At 36.8% G+C, this 25470-nt stretch overlaps 1 protein-coding gene across 2 annotated transcripts in view; it reads left to right on the top strand.

Annotated features, from left to right (window-relative positions):
• jub (LIM domain-containing protein jub) overlaps positions 1 to 23813 on the top strand; it is a 72946-nt gene extending 49133 nt beyond the window's left edge. The window contains exons 3-9 of one of the 2 annotated variants that reach the window (XM_083113356.1): positions 4615 to 4784; positions 8017 to 8079; positions 9886 to 10016; positions 13146 to 13197; positions 18205 to 18273; positions 18786 to 18902; positions 19254 to 23813. In XM_083113356.1, coding sequence (XP_082969482.1) covers positions 4615 to 4784; positions 8017 to 8079; positions 9886 to 10016; positions 13146 to 13197; positions 18205 to 18273; positions 18786 to 18902; positions 19254 to 19286 — 635 coding nt within the window. In that variant the 3' untranslated portion in view covers positions 19287 to 23813. Of the gene's footprint in view, positions 1 to 4614; positions 4785 to 8016; positions 8080 to 9885; positions 10017 to 13145; positions 13198 to 18204; positions 18274 to 18785; positions 18903 to 19253 lie in introns of those variants that run through there. The other variant, XM_083113357.1, reaches the window with a different exon arrangement.
• The last annotated feature ends 1657 nt before the right edge of the window (positions 23814 to 25470 follow it).

Here is a 25470-nt window from a genome sequence, read left to right as displayed (position 1 = left end):
CTATTCCCGGTGGGGACATATATGGGACCCAATAGATCCAGTTAGAGTGCAAGGAGTGGCCTGCTTGAGAATAACCCTTATAGGGATGCTATGGAGACGAAACGAAACTTCACAGAGTCTCGAGTTGAAAATGCAGGTCTCGGGTCTCTCTTCAAATCCCAATATCTATAGTGTAAACAACATATATACAGTGTCGCCGCACAGGCTTTTACATCAAATGAAAAACGTTTTTCTGTTTGGCGCCTTGTTTCAAAGCTGCAAACCCACGAAATACAATTGCTACTAATATATTGACTAGGGCTGAGTCGATATCACTTTTAATCGATACCGATACTCTTACAAATTCCCACAGAACCCGATTCTTGAAAATGTTAACAATTAAAGTTGTTCAAAATGTTATTTAATATTAGTGGGTGTGTATTGCACTCCAGTTATGTGCATAATACATACGAGAAAAGTGCCGGTTTTGTAACCCCAAGAAAGTAGTTTTCTCACAACATTCGTTTAAAATCAATGGAAAATCGTTCTTTGCAAAACTCCCAGGATAATTAGATCCCGCGAAAGTATCTGCTCAACCCTAATAACTAAATAACTCTCTAGCCTTCTTAAACCTGAAGGTTCATGGCTGCAGCAACACAAGCCTTCCATCTGTCCCTATCCTGACCAAGATCTATATAATCTTTTCCATCCCTACCAATTTCCTTTAGGACATCTCAACATTATCCCTCCATCTTCGTCTTCCTACTGGTCTCTTACCATCAAGTTTCCAACAAGAATCCTGTAAAGTCTTCTTTCCTCTCCCATTCTGCTCAACCCATTGGCTTTAATTACTACATCTCTAAATAATCGGGTAGATATCCACTTGCAAATTTTTCAAATATCATTCCAGTCTTGAATGAGACAGAATCTTTTATAAGTCTCGGTCTCGTCTCGTTTTTATGGAGGTCTGTCTCGTCTGCAAAAAGTCCCGAAGACGTTTTGCTTCAACATCATTCGTAAGCAATCTTTCACCACTCTATCTGCAGCGGGTAATCCCAATCCAAGAGCAAATCGAGTGCCACCGATGAGAATAGCTGCGTTTGTTTACCGTGCGTGACACGCGGCAGAGTGAACGCTGCCAGCGTTATTTTGGCGATCCGGGGTAAGAAAACGTTGCGTGACGTTGACCCCCAAGGCGCGATGTGAAGGAGCTCTCGGGTGATATTTTCGCCGCGGCGTCCGTGTTGCCAAAGTCTTTAGCCGTGGTGTTTTGGGCAAAGCGGCAACGCCTGTTGGGGTAGGACTTGGATGTTGGATGCAGCAGCGGGAGGGCGTGTGTGATTATGTGGTGCAGCGAGTGACATTTAGAATGCGGATACGCAGGAGCTTCCCCGGTGCAACCCCCGCATGCGATGGCAGCCGTCATTCCCATCGACAGCTGTAAGTACTTGTCCGAAATGTTTTTGTCCACAAGAAAGAACAGGAACCACAGAATTTTCAACGTCGGTCATGATAAGGTACGCTGCTTTTAAAAAGTGAACTGTTCAAAAATAGCACACAATGTATTAGCTTCGTCTTCAGTTTTAACCTTTACAATTAATGAGTCAACGGTGGGATTATCTAGAATGCTCTCAATTTTGGTGGGTTGATGTTTCTTTAAAATAGCCAATAACACGCCTCTCCCCAGAAATTTCCCTGTGGATATTTCATCGCGATCTTTTGTAAAGACTACATATCTATTATCAAAAAATTATTTCTCATTGCGTGAAGAAGTTAGCCAAGTTTCGGAACATATTACTACATCATAATTACTCGATAGGATACTGATAAAACTGTTTCGTTTTTTGTTCTCTCCTCACGTACGTTCTGATAGGTAATATTCAGTTGTTTTTTTAGGCTTAGCACTTGATTGGTTGTCCTGTTAAAATTACGGTGGTATCGTTAAAAAGAACCCCAAGATGTTCGCTGGTGATTTGAAAACCAGTTCCAACTGTTTACATGGAAACTACGGAACTATATATACAGTGGCGTGTTCAGAAACTTCGTAAGGTGTTAAGGAAGCTTGTGTCCTATTTTCTTCCAGTCGATGCTTTATTTTATATATTTTTAAATTCACGTAACGTGTTTTAAATAGAAAATCTTAGCCGAAAGATCGGTTAAGTTAAACCTTTTAAGTTGGAACAGTATAGTTACTCTGTCATATACTAATGGACACATGCTGGTTGATCGTGCGAGAATTATAAAAATGTTTCCAAATTCTGGTTGCTTTCATGTTCCCATATTTCTGAAATGGGATTCCTGAATTCCTTCGTAGCATGTTGAACCCCATCGAATATAATATTGGCTTTAATTCAGTTAATTTTTATTAAGTTGTAGGGAAAAGTTACATTGGGAAACAACCTGACAGTACATCTTCTTCCGTTTTTCTTTCATTTACGAGGCGACCCCTGCCATTTATCGATACTTGGCAGACAGCCAATCTGACTTCATGGTTCGTGAAGGATACCAGCTGGAAAGTGATGCACTGCGCATGCTGAGTGCTATAGTTTAATCTCCTCTCCCGTCCCCTTTCCTTTGGACTCCAGGCTGTGAGATCATTGTTTCCCCTTTGCTTTACACGTGGGACCTTACAGTTGGCGTGGCTTTGTTTTTTTGGCAAGTCTCGTGATCTGCTTGCCCGTCTTCAATATTTACGTACTCACCCATCATCACGTTACTCATGTCTCGTACGGCAGACGACCTGCCGCCATCGAGGAAATAAAGCAGGTGGATGGAAGGAAGGGGGATGGGTGAAGGGTGAAGGATGGATCGATTAATGACATTTTTATTGATCAAGTGGTTTGGATCAAAAGCGGCAGCTCGCAAATTCGAAAGGCAACTTTTCTCTCCGTCAACGGAAATCCGGAAATGTCACGTTGAGCAGAGTTTGTAGGGAAGCGTCAGAATTGTCTTTTTGATAAAGTCAAGCGCGAACTGAAAGAGGACAAAAAACGGAATTGTTATATCATTTTAAATGTAACTTTCATGGACCCCCGTGGCGGAGTGTAGTCAGCATAACACATTACGAAGACAGAGGCCCCAGGTTCGAACCCTGGTTAAGTAAGTTCTGTAATTATGTTCGCCCATTTCATCAGTTTATCCTGATCGTCGCGATTAACGTACAAGGTAGAAAAGCTCTGTAGAATAACTAAAAGAGAGACAAAGAATTGTGACGTTCCTTTATCCCTTGTCATTGCAACCGGTTTGGGGCACATTTCGTTCTCATACAGACAAGAAAAAGAAAAACTTGCTAATTAAATCGATTTTTCGCTCGCACATTTTTACCAGTGACATTTAGAGGTATTAACAATGTGACTAGATCTCTTTCAGTCTTTTTTCCTTCGGAAGAGATTGATGCTACTTTAGTATTAATACTTGCAGGTAAACTCAGGGGCGGCTTAAGGGCCGAGCAATATGATTTATGGTTATTCATATAAATCTATGGTCAATACTTAGGTACATGTCTGCGTCTGTTGACAAAATTTCGGCATGCTAGTGTTGCCAGCTAATGATATATACTCCTAAAATGGAACATTTTTTACTTATCCATATAACCACCAGTCACAATCCCATCAAATGCTGCACATGACCCATATGGGTCGCAAAAGACAAACATTGCAACAGTCATGAGACGTCGAATTGTGACTATAGTTGCAAAAAAGCCGGCTTTTTGAATGTTTTTTTTTCTATAAAAAGCAGGATTTTTTTTAAACAAAATATTGGCTTTTTACCAATTGTGGCTAACCTATTTCACTTGCAGTGTCAGTTAAGACTTTATAGAGGTTCCTAATGTCATACTTTGGATCTAGCTAAATAATTTTACATGATGTAGTAGCCAGAAGACACATTGGCCGTTTCTTCTACAGGGTGTCCGAAAAGTCATGCAAACGAGACTTTGAACGTGCGTTACTTTTGTAGAAAAAGCGATAGAGATATGAATCTTCCTTTGGTATTAACTTTGTCTATGTGGACATTTTTAAAACATTAAACAAGAAAACTCTTCTCTGCATGAACGTTTAGTATGGAGAAATAGTGACTAAGGTGAAAAAAGTTTTTGTATGATGTACAGAAAAACTTGGATTAACGAGATATATGAAGTCACTTGCAATATTTTTTTGTTGTGTTGATGGGCTCTGTGGGTATTTATAGAATTAATAAAAGAACAATCATTTTTTATGCATTCTATGCCTTACAGACTATTTATGGGGTTAATAATGGCATAATCATTCTTATTTTTTTCAAAATTATGAAGTGTAGTGGCAACATTGTCATGTCGGAGGGCAGTCCGAGGTGTGCCTGACATCTAGCTGTGGTATTCAATCAATGTCCAGATGAAAGAAAAGGTTACAAATTTATCATACAAAAACTAGCCTACCTATATTTCGGTTCGATAAATTTCAACTCTTTTCTTGTAATGTAACATTTACAATATATAGTTGCAAGCAGGGCCACCAGCACCTAGTGACAACCTGCAAATTCTACCAGCCTCCTAATTTAATTTTCTTTATTATAGCATAAATTTGTGATGCTGAAGATTTCTCTCTTTCCAATTTCAAATACTTTCCATCAACCACGTATTTTTTTACTTCCTTTCAGGTATCTGCCATACTTGCGGTGAAAAAGTAACAGGAGCAGGACAGGCATGCCAAGCAATGGGGAACCTCTACCATACAAATTGCTTCATTTGCTGCTCTTGTGGCCGGGCATTGAGAGGGAAAGCCTTCTACAATGTCCACGGCAGAGTGTACTGTGAGGAGGATTATTTGGTAAGCAATTTTTCATGTAGTTGGTTTATGAATTTCTGTTAGTGATGCAACAGTACAGTATGCTGATATTGATAATGTGCAGATCAGTACCACAATAACCAGAGGAGCCAGAGGTGAAGTGTTCTTTTTGTCAACCAAGAAAGAACACTCATTTCTATTTTTGTACTGCAGTTAAATGAGATGTAATTGGAGGAGGTCCCAAGATAAAAGCATGGCTTTGCAGGCCTTTAATAAAATCATTTAAAAATAAAATGTGAAGTAAAGAAAAGAAAAAAGAAAAGCATTGTAAACACAGTTTTGTATTTGATGCATAATTGTAAAACCATCCCCAAACCACAAAAAATACCATGACTATGTGCGGCCAAAATCATGGCACATAACTGGGGCCCCAATGTTTTAGGTACGGTACTGGTGCAGATGTAAAATAAATATATATATATATATTAAATTCAGCTAGTCAAATTGAATATTTAGGTAGCAACTGCACATATAGGAATGATATTTTTATGTCTTACTTTCTCTGTACATAAGTAATGATCCATTGCAGCTACAAAAATCAGTGAATAAGGAAATAATCATAAACCAAGAAAATTTTAGACTGTAACACTAATATCCCTCATTTAGAAAGATGTGACAAACAGAAAGTGCACAAACAAATACCAAGGTCATTATTGTTACCTTTCAGTTATGGGGGGACATGCTATAAAATATTCTAATATATTTACAGAATACATTTTCTTTATTATGGGAGGGGGGGGGGGTCCATCCCTTAGCACCTGAGTCCTTAACAATGCTATGATGATAAGTCGATGTGTGGAGATCTGGAAAAAGCAGCCAGAGATCTACAGACTTGTTCACGCCAGTTCAGTACATACCAGAAATAAGTCCTACTTCCTTCTTGGTGCAAAGATGTTGACACGTTTAAAGTGTAACAAGTGGAAAACAGCAAGCGCTTGTGCTTTCGCTACACTATGCTCCGGCGGACGCCAAGAGATTTTTTTCTTTTTTTTTTCTTCAGTGGTGAAGGGATGTGAGGTGCATGTAAGAACACATGCAATGATTAGGCATATTTTTCAGGATTTCAATGTGTAAATAGTCTCATTTCACATATTAAATGGGCTGAAATGCAGAGGTAGCAATAATTTCTTGGCAATTTAAACAAACATGAATGGACATTGGAACCAGACCCATATCCAGCTGTGGGTCAGAAAATGACAACAATTGAAACAAACAAACAGTCGCCTAGTGACAAAGGCCGCTGCATGGCTTACAGCTTCACTTTCATTGTTTACTTTCAATTCTCAGGCATATTTGAAAATTCTATACCGCAAATTAACGATGGTTTCGCTTTCCTTTGATTCCATCACATCCGTACTACTGAATAATCACGATATTCCTATGTTTAGAAAGTAATATATGCTTTCGGTAAATGCACAATCTCATAGTTTAATTAAATGATACATATTAGCAACTCTATTTATAGTCTCCCCGATGGCGTAGTGATAGGGTCGTCACCTTGTAATCAAGGGGTCCCGGGTTTGATACCCAGTGGAGGCACATAGTGGTTCAGATTCCACTTTAAACTGTAGGTCCAGTTCCTATTAGCCTTACTGTGCATAAAGTGGACTTGAGACATCAACTCAATCAATGCTATTTTTAATGAAAAAACATGGCTTAATGTGAGTTAACCAAAGAATCCGAGCATTTCCAGATCACGACTACTATTCGAATAAACTCTGTACAAGAATTAACAGGATAGGACAGTGTAGTTATTAAGCATGTCGTCTTGTAATTGAGTACAGGGTTTGATTTCCCTTGGAGTCATATTGACAATGGTTCGGATTCCATTCTAGTCTAGTCTCAATTAGCTTATCTGAGAATAAAGTGAACTTTAAACAAACTCGTTACATTAAATCGAGAACATGGAACAAATGTTTTTTGTATTGGAATCCATTCTCCCTACTAGCGTGGATTGAAATGACCCTCCCCCTTACTAGAAGGTGTTTTTAAACCTGGTGCCAAACATTCACTTTGTGCTTGCCCAGCTGTTTTGATACTTGTGTTGCACCACACTTTGAAATTTGTGTGGCCTGCATTGGCCCAGGTCTCGTCGGTGTATACAATGTTCCGCCCATCTTTGTAATTCTTAATTTTTCGCAAGCATTCATGACACCACACACTGATACCGTCCCTATCAATCAACAGAGGCTGTGCTCACATCTCATAAATCTGAAGTCCATGTCCACATGTAAATGCCGTAAAGTTGAGAGTGACATTTTAGGAAAATCATCGTCGTCTTTGATGATTTTATGAAGTTTTTACAAAACAGTAGCTCGTTTTTCCTATACATGCCATGCACTTTCTTCCCAATAGCAGCCTGGACAAAACTATCATATTTTTCAAGACAAATCGCCTCTTATAATTCTTCTTCTTCTTGGTGTAGAAAGTTTCCATTTGTTTACATTAAAGTCTTAATTTATTTTAATAATAATCAACATAGCTATTCCCTTTTCTTCAAGATGTCATTTGAGTGGCAGATCTCACTGTTTTGATGCCCCCTTTTGATTCAACACAATTCTCTGTTTGGCCGAGGACAAACATTTGCCTTAATTATGCTTGTTCTTGTAGCATTCCAGATAAATACAAGTCATTGTTCTCCTTGCTTACTTCTCGCACTCCACGCTTACACACAACAATAAATAATAATTAACGAAAATAAAAAAGAACAATAATACAACAATGCAACATGAAGATCAAGAAACTAACAAGAACACAGAACAACACTGCGATAACAAACACAAGCCGAAAGATTTCAGAGCACTCTTTTCACCCTCGGAACGTCACAGAACGTTGCAAGTGGTTGCAATGCGGCACCCTATGTTGAGACCTCTACTGTCCAGCAGACTACAGAGAATCAGAGTTTTAGTTCAGCAAGGGCATAAGAGGGCCAGCAGGGAGAAAATCTGAGAGATCTGACATCTTTTGCTTTCTGTCCCCACCTCACCCCTCCGTTGCACTAACCCAGCGCTCATCTACAAACTGATGTGATGCGCTTCCGGTATGTACCGATCTGGGCTGAACAGGACCTGAGATATGAATCACAATCAAACAAGTTTATTCTCTAGAAAGTAACAATAATGGACAACTTAGTTTTGAAATATTGTTAAGTTTATCCCAAAATGTTTGAGTACTGAGTACTGTGCACACTAATTGGTTTTACATTTTCTTTCAGTACTCGGGATTTCAGCAAACTGCAGAAAAATGTGCCATATGTGGTCATCTCATTATGGAAATGGTGAGTATGTGAAATATACATGACCAGTTTAGGCTACAACAATATAGTGGTTATTGGGTCATTAAGTGTATATAATGTGTAGAGGGTTTGAATACCTGATGCCCACCCAGCGTCGAATAACATGGGTACCTGGGGGGTAAAGGCAGTCAGGGGCGTGATGCTGATCACATCACCCCCATCACGACCGGATCAAGAAAGTGTGGGGCATTACCCCCACACCCCCTATACGCCTTCATGGCATGGTGCTAAGCACAGGGGAGCACTTTACCTTTTTTTATATATATATTTCTGCAAATAGATAACCATGTAAAATTTCTAAAACAAATTCAAGCTACTTTGGAATTAGTCACTAATCTCATTCCATTAGAAGGCAACTCTAATGTGTCCCAGAAGTTGCCGAACCCATTGTTTACGACCGTATAACTGAAAAGCTAAACTGCATTAGAAGAAACACTTTTTTCGAAGATAAGGCACTGTATGTTGAGAAAATTATGTGATACAAACATGGAATATCATGCATGATTTAATAATAAATAACAATAATACAATGTTCGGAAATATTGTTCAACAATATACACTCTTTCCTCTATAGAGAATGGCATTTCGAAAAAACACAACAGTTCAGCACAGAGAGAAAACAATCCGCTATTACACAACAACATGTAACTCACTGGATAACCACCTATTCCAGGTGCAGGAAACATTTGACAAACGTAATTTACTACCAATATTTCAGGGTTGCAAGGTGTATGAAAGTTATAGATTTTTTTTTTAAATAACCAACTTTCTCCTTTTTTGTTAAAAGTGCCGTAGTGTGATAGACAGAGGTGAAACACGTCTGTCAGTGACACTTGTCCTGCAACAGTGTTGCCAGTGTGGTTCGTAATATTGCAAAAACATGGAATTTGGGAATAGCTCATTCATACTCTTGTGCAATGTTTGTAAGACTTTAACAACATACTTTTTCTGTCAAATTCAATAGAATTCCATCCAGTTAAAATAGCTAATGGTAATAATAACCGAATAAATTAGAGTACTTTGTAACAGTGATCTTGTTCTCTAATGTTTACACAAAAAATTGGGAATGAATTAAATGTATTTCAACCTAGGGAATGTATCTTACATAGCTTCTAAGTAGCATGCTAGTAAAAATGAAGAGACATACTAAAAGCAGGCCAAAGCCAATGCAGATACCAAAGAATGTGTATCAATTGATACTTCTTTATTATTTCTACCCAACAATGTGTGCCAAAACACACATGTCTCTAGTATATGACAGGTACTTTAATATTCTGATAATCACATAGACAAGTCTATAAATAGTTTTTAGTAGGACTGAACGGATAACATTATTGATGTTGTTACTCTTAACAGTTCCTTATGCTTCATAGTTGTGACAGTTAAAAATTGTTCAAAATATTCATTAATCTTAGTATGTAAGTATTTCACTGCAATTATATGCAGTAATTTACCCCAGTTTTACTTTTAAATATTCAAGAATTACATCTGCCATTTAGTCACACAAATCTATTTTTTTTTTCACTCGGTGTGTGGTTGCTGAACATCGAATTTTGCATAATTTCCGGGATATTTCTACTCCAGAAAAGTATTTCAACCCATACTTTCCAATACCCATACCACTCTATTGGGCGGTACTGATATTGATATTAACATTGATATTAACTCAGTCCTATTTTTACCAATACTAATTATTAATATATAAGAAACAAGAAATGGAAAAGTATGTGTTATCACAAAGTGTAAGATTAATGAAATGACCTACATGTGGAAACTTTTATTCTACAGATTCTTCAAGCTATGGGCAAGTCATATCATCCTGGTTGTTTCAGATGCTGTGTATGCAACGAATGCTTGGATGGAGTTCCATTTACAGTGGATGTAGATAATAAAATATATTGCGTAAATGACTATCACAGGTAACAGAATCGGAATCTACACGTAAGATTCGTTTTGTATTGTAGCTAGTCTATGGTAGTTATTCTATCTGCAGCTAATTCTTTTTCATAGAACAAATGAGTGTAATCTAACATCTAACATTATTAACATACATTGAAGTAGTCAAAACTATATTTAAAATTGCTTAGTATTATTCTCTAACATTGTAGGTTTAATTATTGGGTGCTGCTTAAATTCATCAGTATTTGTTTCAGAAAGTTTGTCTAAAACAGAACTTTTTATGTAAGAGGATTTTGTTCAATGTGCCTATTTTGTTACAGGTTTTTAGGCAAATAGTACCATGGTATAATGCCATGAAGTACATATATGTTGGAACTTGCACACATGAAGTGCTTGTATGCTTATTCATTTTTTTAACTGTGTTGATATGCGTGAAATATTTTGTTGGCTGAAATAGTCCCTTCACTTCTATAGTGGCTACCTTTAGTATTGCTAAGTATCCCATTCCAGCAAATTTATCAGATATATAACATGAACATCCCTCCAGAAGAAACTACCTACGTATACACTTATACAGAGGAGAATCACATGTAAATAGTAGTGCTAATTGTCAGCCTCCATGGCAGAGTGGTTAGCATCGTGGGCCAGGAGTCCTAGTATCTAATTCTGGGCAAGGCATTGACATTTGCTTCCTCCATTCCAGCTTAATCATTCTCATTGTCTCAATAAAACAAGGTAGCTACTAGATTCTTTTATTTTTATTTTTCACCTTGTAAGATTTTTCATGTTTTACTAGTCATAATTAATGTTTGAATTTTTGTTTTGTAATTAATTTTCGAAATATGTACATAAATATGCAGTAAAAAGAGTCAAAAGATCTAACTTCTGAAAAATTGTTGCAAATTCCCCTTCACGTTTTTGTATTTTTATGCAAAAAAAATTCTACTTGGTAAACACTGAATGAATACATTTCTGTAATGATTAAAATATTTTATATTTGACGATTAGATCACATTTTTTAGAATGAAATGCAATGGTATTGCTCATTTTTATAAACCACATAATAGTGAAATTGAGAGTTTTGGTGTCGAAGTGGTTGTGTATGCATTAGGGGTTTATAAATGTTATAATTTTTAAGTGACTACCAAAGTTAAAAATTATGTTTGTCTTTCATACATTAGTATTTTTTAAAAAATTCAAGTATAAAATGGGGACTAAATTTTCAGTCTTGACAACTAGACTTCATATATTAGGAGCAAATGGTGCCAAAATGTGTGTCTCTCACTTATAGTGCCAGCAGGTCTGGCTGCAAGTACTCATCAGAACCCAAATGTTCCTTGTTGACCCAATATTATTAGCCATTCCATACTGGACAGCCTGGATATATAGTCGTGGAAGGAAATGCACTAGTAGGCCTTGCATCCTTCACCAACATCCATGTGATAATGTATAATATCCTCGCCTTACAAAGTCACAGCAGGCTGACTTTGAAGGGGAGAAATATTTCGAACTGTTACTATAACCAGAAACTGAAGTAATTGGGAAATACCTTGAAATAAGCCAGTGATCATGATATCAATATTCTGAAGCCTCATATATTGCACAGAAAGTACTTTTGGAGGTCACATATACGAGGGTCACTACGAAAGTTTTGAGATACATACTAATTAAGAAACATAAAATCATTTTCAGTACTTTATTTTCTCAAAGTACTTGCCCCGACATTCTATGCACTTTTGCACTTGTAAACCATTTTTGAAAACAGTTTTTCCACTCATTTTCTGTGAATGCTGTAAGTTCACATTCATAGGCATAAACAGCTTCGGGGCTGCAGAACCTTCTTCCGCACATGCAATTTTTTACTGTAGGGAACAGGAAATAATGACAAGGCCATGTCAGGACTGTAAGGTGGATGAGTCAAAAGTTTAACCTCTGTGAACTGCAGGAAGAACTGAATGATGATGTTGGCTGTGTGAGCGGACATATCGTCATGGTGCAAGAGGATTCCTCACAGGCCTGTCCTTGGTCACCGTTGTTGAAGCTTCTTGAAAACGTTGTGTGCCACTGAACAGTAACAGTCTTTTGATCCTCCAAAGGAATAGATGTGACATGACCACTTTTGGAGGAAAAAGTTGCCACTTCACTTTTTTTGGTGGAATGTCATTGGGAAAAATCCTCACTGTCGACTGACGCTTATTATCTGGATCAAACTGGTAAATCCAGGTTTCATCTCCAGTAGCGATGTCAGAAATGCCTCTAGAGTTGCCTCCATCGAATCTGGCCAGCATTTCTTTGCACCGTTTCATGTGAACATGGTTTTGCTCATGTGTCAATGTGAGGCACCCATCGGGATGCAACTTTCCTGACTCGTAAGTAATCACTGGCGAACCAATCTGTAGTGCCACTTCAATGACCTTAAATATCACTCGATTGTTTTCATGAACCGCTGTCTCTGGACTCCCACTCCTCTCCTTGCCTTCCAGCAAGTTTCGACTGCTCTTAAATTCTCAAGACCACTGAAAATTGTCGCATGGGAAGAAGCAAAGTCCCCGAAAGCTTGTTGCAATTTCTCAAGGCTCTGGGACTCGTTTAACCCCCTGAGAAAATCATCACATGAAAGTGCTCTCTTCTCAGCTCCATAGCTGCAGGCAACTGATGCTGCGCGAACGGAAACAAACAAAACTCTCTAAGCAAAACTGATAAGTCGAGCAGGTTGAAACTTGCACAGGTGAATCAGCAAAGCTGCTGCTGCTGACCGTATTTCTTGGATGCAGAATAAGGAATAATAACACAGCTTCTCTTCAAAACTTTTGTAGTGTCCCTCGTATTGTTGAGTGCATTGCTCACGTTATTAAATCTTTTACAGTTTTTCTATGTCTGAATTTCAGAGTTGATTGACAATCTCCATAATGTATTTCAAACTAGGTAGCACTTTTTTTTTAATATTTATTTATTTTAGCAACCCTTCTTTATTAGGCTTTTTTTTAAGGGTGAACAGATCTCGTACCTCTGGTTCATACTTTGACACTATGCTGAAGTGACATTCCAGACATGAGTTAGTTGCACACAGTCCATTAAAAGTTGCAGAGTTTTGTAATATTAGGTATTGCAATGCAAGTGACCAATGCAGTGTTTATTTCCTGTTACAGAATGTTTGCGCCGAAGTGTGCGGCTTGTGGTAAAGGAATCACGCCAGTTGAGGTACTTGTTTTGCCAGCTTGTTTCTCTGTGTTTTTGTCTTTTTTTCTGCAAACATGCTTGTGGTAAAAAAGAAAAACTTTTAATGCTTAAAAAAATTGGTGTGTAGACACACCTGAATGGTTTACCTACAGACTCTTCAGAGGCCTGTTCTCTTTTCATACTGTTTTCCAACTTAGTAGTACAGACTTTGGGTAACCTCTTCAGTTCATTATTTGCTCAAGAATGATGCCGTAAGATAAGCAACGTCTGTATATCTCCACACTGTATGTATTCTTAGTGTGTAAAGATGAAACGTTCATGAACAAGTTTCTGTAAAAATTTGTTTCTTTTCTTCAGCATAAGTTCAAAATGAACTGTTTAGAACAGTGGATATGTACTTAGTCTCTGCATAGTAGAGGCATGAGCTTTTTCACAATGCATGTTATGCAATGAATTTGGACTGTTTTTCGTTTCTTAAATAACAGAGTGCAAAATAATGTGAAGTTTCTTGAAAAACTGCGACTTTTTTTCTCCTCCTTCCACATAGTCACATGGTTAACAGTCTTTCCTTTATTGTAACCTTTTGTAGGTTCGATTCCTGGTGGGAGCTACTTGAAAGCAATGGTAGTGGGTTTGGGTTAAGTTTGTTGACCAACATCTAATGAAAATCTGCTTGCTGGACTCTGTCCTCAAAAGGATGTTGTGCCACAGAATTTAGTTTATGATGAACCTATAATACATTGTTGTTAAAATTTGGCTCTTACAAGGTTGATTTTCACGTGTGAGAGTGACGTGAAAAGTGACAATTACCTTTTATTTTCTAAATTAGAATATACAAGTTTGACTTGTTATTAAACTTTTTCATGCATGCTTGGTTTTGAATATATACAACCTTCATCAGAAAAGTTCCAGGGCTGAGCTCGTTAAAAATAATTTATTCAGCTTACCAACTAATGGTCCTAGGTCTTGTCAAAATAGTCCCCTCGGCTATCTATGCACAGCTGCCGCTGTTTCTGGAGGTCATGCAAGCAAACAGGGAAGCTTCATCTGGGATGCTTCTCAGCACATCTGTCATAGCCATTTGGATTGCTGCAATATCTTCATGACGCTTCTCCTTTCAGCAGCAATTTCACACGAGGTAACCAAAAAAAAATCACATGGTGACAGGCCGGGTGAATAAGGGGGATGTGGTAGAGCAGGAATACGATGCTTGGCCAAATACTCCAGCAGTATGGGGCCTTGCATTGTCGTGCAATAAGAATCACTGCCCAGATGCCCACAAATCAGGACGTCGCCACCTAATTGCTCAACACAAACGTTTTAGGACATCAATATAAGAGTTTTGGTTAATTGGTTGTCCTTCAGACATATATTCATGGTGCACCAAACCTTTAGCATCAAAAAATGTGATCAACATTGTCTTTGTCTTCGAGGGTTGTCGCTTCTTTTTTTTTTTTGGAGAATGGTGAACCGTGACTTCGCCATTCAGCACTTCGATGCTTCGTTTGAGGGTTATTCTGGTAACACCAACTTTCATCTCCCGCAATAATGTTTAACACAAATCTGGGATCAATTCTGTCCCTTTCCAACAATTCAGCAGCAATTGTTCGTCTAGTTTCTTTCAGTTCCTTTGTCAATGTGTGTGAGGGACGATTTTTGCATTACGTTTCCATTTCCCTAAATCACTGTGTAAAATTTGGTGACACACATCCCTATTCAATTTCAGCTCTTCTGAAATCATGCACACAGTAACACGATGATTTTCTTGCAGGAACTGCCTCACACATTCCACATTTGCAGCGGTATGTGATGTTGACAGGTATCATCTTTCACTGAATCTCTGCCCTCCCGAAATCTGTTGTGCCATTCAAAGATACTGCTTCTCGATAATGCCTTGTCACTAAATGCTTGCTGATCATAGTCCATGTTTCACTAGGGGGTTTTCCCTAGCTTAACGCAGAAGTTAATGTTAACTCTCTGCTCGGAATCCATGTCCATCACGTCATTCGTGCAACTTCCAACTACATGCGCCAGCAAGCCGAACAGTGGGTTGCTAAGCACAGCCCTGCCACCTAGTGAGTTTACATGCCAAAGCAATGTCTATTCAGAACATATATCAGGTGACTGAATAACATCCATTTCTTGTGTTTGAATACCACAGGTAAAGAATAAAAAAATCAGTCCTGGAACTTTCTGACAAAGGTTGTATTTCTACTGCTTGATGAAGGTAGTGGATGAGTTTCCATAGCATGCCACACAAACTCCTAGGTTATTAAGAACATTTTACACTGAAGACTTTTTCAGTGATTCCATTATGTTCACCTCAATTCCTGTGTAAGAAATACAGCTTTATTAAATAATCTTCAAAGTGTTCTTTAGTGTAATAGATGAATTGCATATGATTTCAGACAGATAATTTTTGAAGCATTAAACGTGTAAGCAGAATGAATCATTTGATAGCACGAGCATGGTTCCAAGTCACATCTTTGTATAAAGTAATGGCAATTCCATGTAACTTGTAAAAAAATATTTCAGTTACCAGTTGTTTTCAGTAGTCAGTGCTACTTAAAATTTGACTGGTCAATGGATGTAGATCGTAATATATTTACAGTGTATCCTTGTTCCAATGCATGTATTATCATTGCTTATGATCAGGGAACGGATTTATATGTAGTAAAAATGTGCTAAATAGGTAAATGCATATTTAGATATTTTTTCCAAAATATGGACTTAAAATTGTACAAATTTACCTTTTTAAAAATAAGACACTACATTGACTACATAAAATACAGTCTTGGTATTGTTACAATTACCATCACTGTCTTGGACAGAAGCCAAACGCAAATCCCGAACATGTGCTACAAAATCATTGCTTCTGGTGCTGCTGTTGGGCTGCTCAACTTGGGACCCTCTTCTAAAGTTGCCAAAATAACATTTGTAACAACCAGGAGCTGACAACAGTTGTAAATAAACAGGAATTCCAAGTATTCTACAATATCAAAAGTAAACAATGAGGAGGTGTAAAATGGAAAGAAACCAAAGAAAAGAAAGAAAAAAAAACATTATTGATCCGATGACAGAAAACTTGTAATTAATGCAATTTGTTTGTTTAACGTTGCTTCGTACTTTAAGTTATTCACAAGAAATTCACCCAACTCTTTTGGTCACACGGGAACATGTAGTTATTGCGCGAATATGCTTTATATGTGGAGAAAAATTCTGAAATATGGAAATAATATGTAAAACTAACTAAAATATATAGAATATGATCCAAATCTTAATATATGTACAAATACAGAAAATAAAAACTGAATTTTTCGAGTCGTCTTGCCGTGATACACAAAGATACTACAAAATATAACTGATTTCAGCTTCACACATAAATATGTATTTACATATAAATCCGTTCCCTGCGTATGATACTGTAGGAAATGAAGTTTTTGAGTAAGGAGCTAAGTCGAGATAAGAAACTGAAAAGAACTTGATTTGTTAGTGAAATCAACATTCTTGTTATTTTCCTAAGCATTCTTTCACTTGCTTCAAAAATTATGTACTCTAGAGCATCAGTTCTGTTGCCCGCTTACATTGTGCTGTTCCATTTCATTCACATTAGTATTCTCAATATTTTCAATTGAGCATTGATTTTGAATGTATTGCAGTGTTATTAGGTGTACTTTCGATTCAGCACATTGAAACACAAATTTCAAATCAAACGCATCTGTTAGGTAGAAATGGTTGGAAAGGTTGATCATGCACTATTACTGTAACAAACACTCAGTTCTGCTAGTATAACATGAGCTAGAATCTGACGTAGTTTTTAATGGTACTTTGGTACAGGATACGATTGATTGCCTGCATGTTTATAAAAGGGTTCTTTTGAACATGCATCTCCTAGGAAGCTATTTTAAAGGTGCTTAACTGTAGTAATCATTTCTGTAATTGCTTGATTTTAATATTTTTCTGTTTGAAAGTGCTTACTGAATTATTGTGTTGTGAGATTTGCAAAGCATGCTTGATTTTAGTTTGTTGTTTTTTTAGTCGTAATCATCATATTTTTTGTAGAGTATTTTGCTGTCTTCCCCCTCTGTTTTTCTTTTTGGCGTATCATGTAGTATTTTTCTTATGTAAGTGCAATACTGTACTATACTTTTCAAATTTGCATTTAGAGTGTGTGTGTAGAGGATGGAAATATTTTTTAAAAAAATAAAATAGATAAATAACGCTTATTACACACAAGGGTTTATATTAACTCATTTAAAAGTTAGTTAGGATTCGGCTAAGTTTAAACAGCGATCCTGTGGCATTCTTTAATAGTACTGTACCACCAAGTTAACCAAGCCAAGTTCTGGGCTTCTCATGATTTGTACATAAGCTTTAACACGTTAACTGCCATGTTGGTCATTATGACCGACACATGTGGCTTGACTTGCTTGACTTGGTTGGTCCTAGGGTGCTGTCGGTAACGAGTATGAGCATAAGGCATGACCAACAAGGTGTGGGAGTCAAGTACACATTAAATTTTTTTGACTTCTTTTTCTTTTTTTAAAAAAAAGGAAATTTTCGAATTTGTGAAATAAAGTCTAATAACCCCTTGGTGCAGGAAGCAAAGTTGGTGTAACTGCCCTGTCAGTTCACGTGTTAAATGAGTTATAGTGGTGTATTTTGTGGGTTTTATATGTGTAATGTTTACATCCATTCATATGTGCTTATGCATATTTTAAATTGCCAGTATGAGCAGTGATGATAGGGATATCTGTATTGGAAAAAAGTTGTGTTAGCTTAGTCCTTACATATCTGGACACATTTTGTAAGTTTTTGTTGTTCCTAGTTGTGCAATTTGATATGTATTAGATATGGGACAGATTAATCACTAACCTATTGATATCAACTGATATAGGTATACTGCTTTATGAGTAAAATTCCAATAATTTTACCGATTTGATATTTCTATATATGCCCTTTAAAGTGAATATTTCCTTGTCTTAGAAAAGAGGTTAGATATTACTACATTTCAATTTCTTTCCTTAGGGGACCGAAGAAACCGTTCGTGTAGTGTCAATGGATAAAGATTTCCATGTGGACTGTTACATTTGTGAGGTAAGCATTTTGTTATACAGGGTGTTTCGAAAGTATCTTTACGACTATTGCCTGGAACAGAATAAGATAACGAAGACAATTTTTTTTTTTGCATACAAGTTCCAAAGTTTGTCATGAGACAACTGGAGCTCCACTTGTACAAATAATGTCAAAACAGTACTCTATATCCTGCCATGTTCTCCTAGCATGTCCTCGGGAATTGTGATAACAGTAATCCCATGCTTCAATTCACCCAAATTCCTAACCTTTGTGCATACACAATATCCATTAACATAGAATTAACCTATATATAACACATAATTACAACTTACCCATTTCAGTGTATGTTTCCCTTCATCGTTCCATTTTATACAGATTAATGAAAATAATTATATGAATTGGAAACCCAAATAAAAAGTACATACATTTGGTACAGTTACTTTTGTAGAATAATAAATGATGGATGTATTTTTTGCTCACTGATTATTATCTTTCATGAAATGGCAGGTGTGATTAATTGTTGTCTTTTCCAGAATTGTGGAATGCAGTTGACAGATGAACCAGATAAACGCTGTTATCCTTTAGATGGACATCTTCTTTGTAAATCATGTCATATACAGGAGATAAGTCATATTCCACGACAACTGCAGGTAATTAGGTATTGTAATTAGATTTTTTTAAGCATTCAGGTTCTTCATGTAGTTTTTTTGAAGTTTCCATTGAATTGGTAAATTTTATGTTGCTACTTTATATCTATATGGCAATATTTTATATTTAACCATTCCTAATTTCTATAATTCCGTACAGATATAATTGAAATGTACAAAGCTTCATTACTTTCATAGATCTTGTTGTGCAATGGTAACCTATTCTTTGTTTTTATTGTATTTTCTTATAATTAAGAAGTAAAATTCTATGTTGCATTTGATCTCTGTAAATTATGTATTCATAAGTATGCTCTCCTCATTTTAAAAAAAAATATATATTCTTTTAATTTTCAGGGAGTTCCAGCCAGCTATCAGTATATGGGTTGAAATCTTGACTGCAGTTGTAAGTGTGCTCATGTGTGTGTTGCTATATATGTATATATATGCGTGCGTGTGTGTGAAAAAGACAAACTAGGAACAGTGCTGTACATGTGTTTAGTTTTTTAGGTGCCTTGTTGTAAGTTCAGCATTATCCTTCTAAATTCTAGATATGCTTTAGTGCTTCTATGAAGGAAATGCAATCTGAACAAAAACGTATGGTACCTAAACTAAGGAAGTAAGGTGTGAATATTTCATTGTTCATCGTCTGAGGCCTTAGGAGAACAGTCTTTGTCACTTTGCTGTTTTTTCCATTCTTGGCTGTATATTTTGTAAATTGCCTGGGGAACTCCTTATTTTGGTGATTTTTAGAGGAATATTCCTCTGTAAAGTGTAATGTGATGCACAAGGAAAATGTTAAGACATCAGAATTGGGAATCACATTAGAAAAATTGAAGACTTCGTGCGAGAAAGTTTTATAACGAATAATATCAGTGTATGAAAGTATTTTTAATTTTTGTGAAAATCAGGTGATTGTGATATTTTATCATTCCATTGAAGAATTTTAGAACAACAGTGAAAATAAGCAAGAACAGGATTTAATTTTTGTTCATGTGAAAATTGAATTTAGTTAGAATATCCTGTAAGAATATCCTGTAGTGCATATTCAGGGAGTTTTTTGTTTTATAGAGAAGTGAGAGAGATGTGCTTAGAATTTTCCAAAGGTTAATTAATTAGCAACGAGTGTACTAAGTTCAAGGACTGTAGTTGCCATCCTTCATAGTTGACTGGTAGTGAAATAATTAATTGAAACTCTTATATCTTTATATTATTATACTGCTCGCAATTCCAACTGGCAGCCCTGAAACAACGAATCAGTGATCAGTTGAAGTCTTTTCGACTGACATCGGGCATTTTCAATTTATAATGTGCTGAAAATTCTTGGCGAGACTAAACAAATAAGTGTTGAATAAACAGCATGTTGCCAAATGTACTGTAAAATAGGGGAGAGAGAGCTGGTGGTCTGGCTCTATTGGTGTGCACTTCAGCCTTGAGTTCAGGAGGAGTGTTATATGAAGTCACCCTTCTCAAATACTCGCATACATAATGATGCTAAATGTATTGGCAACCCAAGTTATGACCACCTTTCACTGAAAATGAAGTTATGGGAGAGTTGTGTTTCATGAAAAATCTTGTTGTTTGAGTTTATTTTTTAGGTTCATTTATGTACAGAAAAGCAGAGAGGACCTACAGTTTAAAGTGCAATCCGAACCACTATGTGCGTCCACCGGGTGCATGGCAATTTGTTTTAAAAAATAATTGGATTTATTGTTGTCAAAAATTAATTTTAATTCATGCTATGGGAATGAGAGATGCGGTAATAGATAATTAAGGTACTCACATTTTCCGCGAAGCTGTTTTATATTATTTTCTATTAATTTCGGTAGCCACTGCCACCATTCTCGGAATTTGTTGTGTTGTTGCTCGGCTTCTGTTTTTTTTTTCCTAAATCGCCGCTAGGTGTGCTGCTCTCACATGTATGTCTGCTTATATGTCGTCTGCTGTTCCGTTACTGCAGCAATTAACGCCAGTGAACAGCAGACGACACATACGCAGACATACAGGCGACAGCAGCACACTTTGCGCTATTTCAGAAAAAAGAACAGAAAGGCGCCAAGCAACAACAAAACGAGGATGGTGGCAGTGGCTACCGAAATTAATAGAAAATAAGGTAAAACAGCTTCGTGGAAAACGTGAGTACCGTAATTATTTTAAGTTACTGCTGATGAACTTAATAAGCATATTGCAAAATTATGTAGGGATTTAAGCTACTGTTATTTTGATGTCATTATGTAGGTATTAAATAAACCTACACATACCTACAATATACATGTTCTTTAACTGTTAACACTCAAAATATTTTTAAAATAAGGCTACTATTTTTCGTCATCAAAACCATAAATATGTAACATGGCCATGATTTATATTGGTGGAAACTAAGACCAGCAGGGTGGACAAGAGGGAGCATCACCTTGCCTGGCTGAAAATTTTATCTCAGACTTCTCCTACAAACAAGGTACCCGATCCAAAGACCACATGTAGAAAATTGGTTGTAATCTATCTAGCAGTTATTTATTTCTAATGACCGACTGACCAAAATAATGAAATCAAGAGAATAGTAAATATTAAAGAAATTAACTACTCACTCAGTCCACACTGCCCTGCTTTGTACTTCAGAATTTTCCTTTCCCTTCTGCCTTATCCGTATTATTACTGCAGTCGCTGCATGCTTTGTAACTAACTTCCCTCCAAATATTCAATAAAGTTAAATATTACGTATGTATATATTTTCGCTGTGTAAACACTTTACACTGAAACAGGAACAATCTTTGGACAGTGCAACAATTTTGCAAAGCATGAACAGGCACACAATGATAACACCTGACTGATCAACATTTTTCTTGCACGGGTTGATCGACTACAATGCCACAAGGACAGTTTATTTTGCCCAAGCTGCATTAAGCAAAGGCAATGCAAGACATTGTTTAAAACACGGTGGACAGATACAGCTATGTTGCAAAAAGTAGGTCAGCTGCCAGTTGGGTCTGCGATCAGCATAGGTGACTCTGTGATTTTACGTTTTGTACATATTCATATTACACCTGCACATTGTGACACACATATATTCACAAATCAAGTGTAAATTTCATTGTGTTCTTTTATTCTTAACAATCATTTTTTTATAAGCAAATAATGCATAAATGTAAAACAGTTATGGCATTTTCTTCAAGGATATAGCACATTGCGAATTAATTCTTTTTGTTGTGATTATGAGGAAATGCAACAAAATAGGGAAAGAAAAATATTAATTCTTAAGGTTGTATTATTATGCCACAGGAGTGGTTACAAACTTGTTTTTAATTCTCTGAAATCAGTTTATGCATAAAAATCAAATGTAACTTCAAAGGGTACAAGCCAGTGTGCACCTGATCTGTATATAGTTGAAACTGTATAATTTTAACTTGCAAACCAGTTATTTATGATAGCGTCAGTAGCTAAGTATTTATTACACTGTGTATACTACTACATTATCAGTTTTCATGCACATTTTTGCATTTGAAAGACAAGTAAAATTTAAGGCACATAGGTATGATGTTTTCATAAATTAGGAAGCTACATCTTTTGATGCTTGTGCCATTTCTTCCATAATATAATCATTGCAATGTTTACTACAGGTAGGTAAGATGAAGAATACTTCCTTCATGTGTTATAATTTACGTTCGCTTTATATTAAATTTTCACAAATTTCTGCTAATATTGTGCACAAGTAGTGAATATTTAATTACTTTTCACATTTCATATGTTCACCATCTTATCTGTGACATGAATAAAATTATGCATATATATTTTTGTGTAAGTAATGCAGTGCCATGTAAACTCCCCCATTCAAAAATATTACAAAGCATGCTCTTGTGTAAATCTTACAGATTTTAGAATATCTATGCTGGAAATATGTTTAGGCATTGAGAGTTGGTTATTAGTGGTATCAGAGTATATTTGTGTAATGTTCAATAAATCTGTGGATCGACATGGTACGAGTAGAATATCTTTGTTCTGATATTTTCAAGATTTCAGAATGATAAATTGCTGCTAGGAGTATGATAATCCGTAACAGCAAACTTCTGTCTCAGCTTAGCCTTACATTTCATTGTTATAACTTGACTTCCATAACTTGATTAAGATATACACTGATTAAATATGTGCTACAAATTAGATGATTATCATAGAGTAGGCAGTTTCTGTGATATGAAGGACCATGTCCACCTTTATGTATTCTATGTGTGTGTGCACGTGTGAGCGAGAGAGTGAGAGCAATAGTTGTAGTTAAACATAATTTACAAGTATTGCTTGTGGTTTCTCATTCTAATCTGATTCTGAGTAGAAAATTTACTTTTGTTAATATGGTCTGTATAGTACAATTTGGGAAAATTGCTTCCATATTTTGATAGACCATAAGTCTTATTGTCAATAAGTGCATAATAGAACTTATTAAGTAATATGTTGTTAGTTTACAGCTCTATTATGATGTAAGAACAAAATTGTGCATAATGTAAAAGTAGTGTTTTTTAATAATTGTTCTTGGTATAGTGCTAATTGTCATAGGACACCAAATAAGAAAAACGGTAATACATGAACAGGTGGTTTTCATAACGTTCTAATGTCAATGAAACTCTTTTCATTAAGAAATTGTGCATTATAATATAAAAATGTTGATAGCTGCTTTCTGTAACCAGACTTGATTCCTAATGTAAACAATTCTAAGGTTTGTTGTAACAACTGAACTACATTATTTTCTTTTGCTTGTAACAAGACAGTGGTGAGATCAATGTGAAATGTGATTTAAAAAATCATGTGGTAATCTTGTTAAGGCTTGATTTTGTATTAATTTTCATACTTATTTGGATATTACAAATAAATCATTGTTGTGTTTTATGATATTTAGGAAATAAATGTATATGTGATTTCTTCCATTTATTGCAATGTTGATTGCTTACAGAAGAATTGATTTCCTTGGTTTTGTATTTTGTTGTTATGAAGCCGGATAAGTATAATTTCAAGTGTGCACATTAACATTTCTCATTCTGTCTCAGCAATAATAATAAATACTGTGTATCTAAAAAGATGGATAAATTAAGTCCCTAACAGGATAAAACACATTCATATCCTTCCACTGTTTGTGTAATTCCTTGACGTGATCTGTAGACAGAAACTTTACGTGCACCCAGTTCTGCGCAGAAGTGATTTTTAGCTCGATCTTCATTTGTGAAATCTAGGAATAAATATTCAACTAACTGTACAATAAGGTGATTTCACATGTAGTCGATGCAAAGGTTCTTTCTGGGGTATTGGTTTCCGTTATCTACCCTCATGTTCATAAATTAAGGATAATATAGGTTTTGGTGCCCCACGATACAGCACTGAAACAAACTAGTTGTGGTAGCACAGACACATGTTGAACACACAAGAAAGACATGCACATACCCTGTTTAACCCTGTTTATTGCAGAAAACGTGAGAAAAACCAAAGAGCGCACATATGATACAAAGCAAGGGAGATTGTAAATTGTTGTTCCACAGTTCTTTGAGCATGTGCACAGGTTTCAGTATGGAATGTGATGCCCATGCACATTGACACATGCAGTACAACGCCTTGGCATACTCTGGAGGAGGTTGTCGAGCAGCTGTTGGGGTATGGCCTCCCATTCTTGCACCAGTGCCTGTCGGAGCTCCTGAAGAGTCCGAGGAGATGGAAGACGTGCGGCGAGCATGTTCGATTGGGTTGAGGTTGGGGGAATAAGCAAGACACTCCTCCACAATAGCAGCTCGGTGTGGCCTGGCATTGTCATCCATCAGGAGGAACGTAGGACCGACTGCACCTCTGAAAAGAACGAACGTAGTCTTGCAGAATAACATCCCGGTACACCTGACCTGTTACAGTGCCTCTGTCGAAGATATGCAAAAGTGTACGTGAACCTAGGATAATGCCATCCCACACCATGATACCACCACCTCCATACTGGTCCCTTTCGACGATGTTACCGGGTCAGTATCTGTTTCCTGGTTCATGCCTGATGGTTACACGACGAGAATCATTGTTGAGACTATACCTGGACTCATCAGTGAAGAGTACCTGAGACCATTCTTGCATTGTCCATGTCCTGTGTTCTCTACACCAGTTCTTACGGGCTACTCTGTGACCATGTGACAGTGGAATGCAAATAGCAGGCCTCCGGGCTAATAAACCGTGCCTGTTGAGTCGTCTGTACACAGTGTGTCTGGAAACAACTGTTCCAGTGGCAGCTGCAAGGTCTCGATCAAGGGCCCTGGCAGTACTCCATCTGTCTCCGGGCACTTACGGTCAGATACCTGTCTTCTCGTGGTGTTGTACGCTGTGGACGTCCACTGCTGTAGCACCGAGACACGTTTCCAGTCTGTTGGAATCGTTGCCATAATCGTGAGATGACACTTTGTGGCACATGGAGCACCTGTAATATGACCTGCTGTCTTTGGCCCGCCTCTAGCCACCCAAGTATCCTTCCCCTCATTACATCATCAGTATGTGTTCGTTGAGCCATTTCACACACACACCATTCGCACAACCGAACACAACTGCACACTTCCTATAGGCACTG

This window comes from Lepisma saccharinum, chromosome 27 (assembly GCF_977018435.1).
Source record: "Lepisma saccharinum chromosome 27, izLepSacc3.1, whole genome shotgun sequence".
NCBI lineage: Eukaryota > Metazoa > Arthropoda > Insecta > Zygentoma > Lepismatidae > Lepisma > Lepisma saccharinum.
The sequence above is the reverse complement of the archived record's forward strand: the minus strand, read 5'-3'. Positions and strand labels throughout refer to the sequence as shown.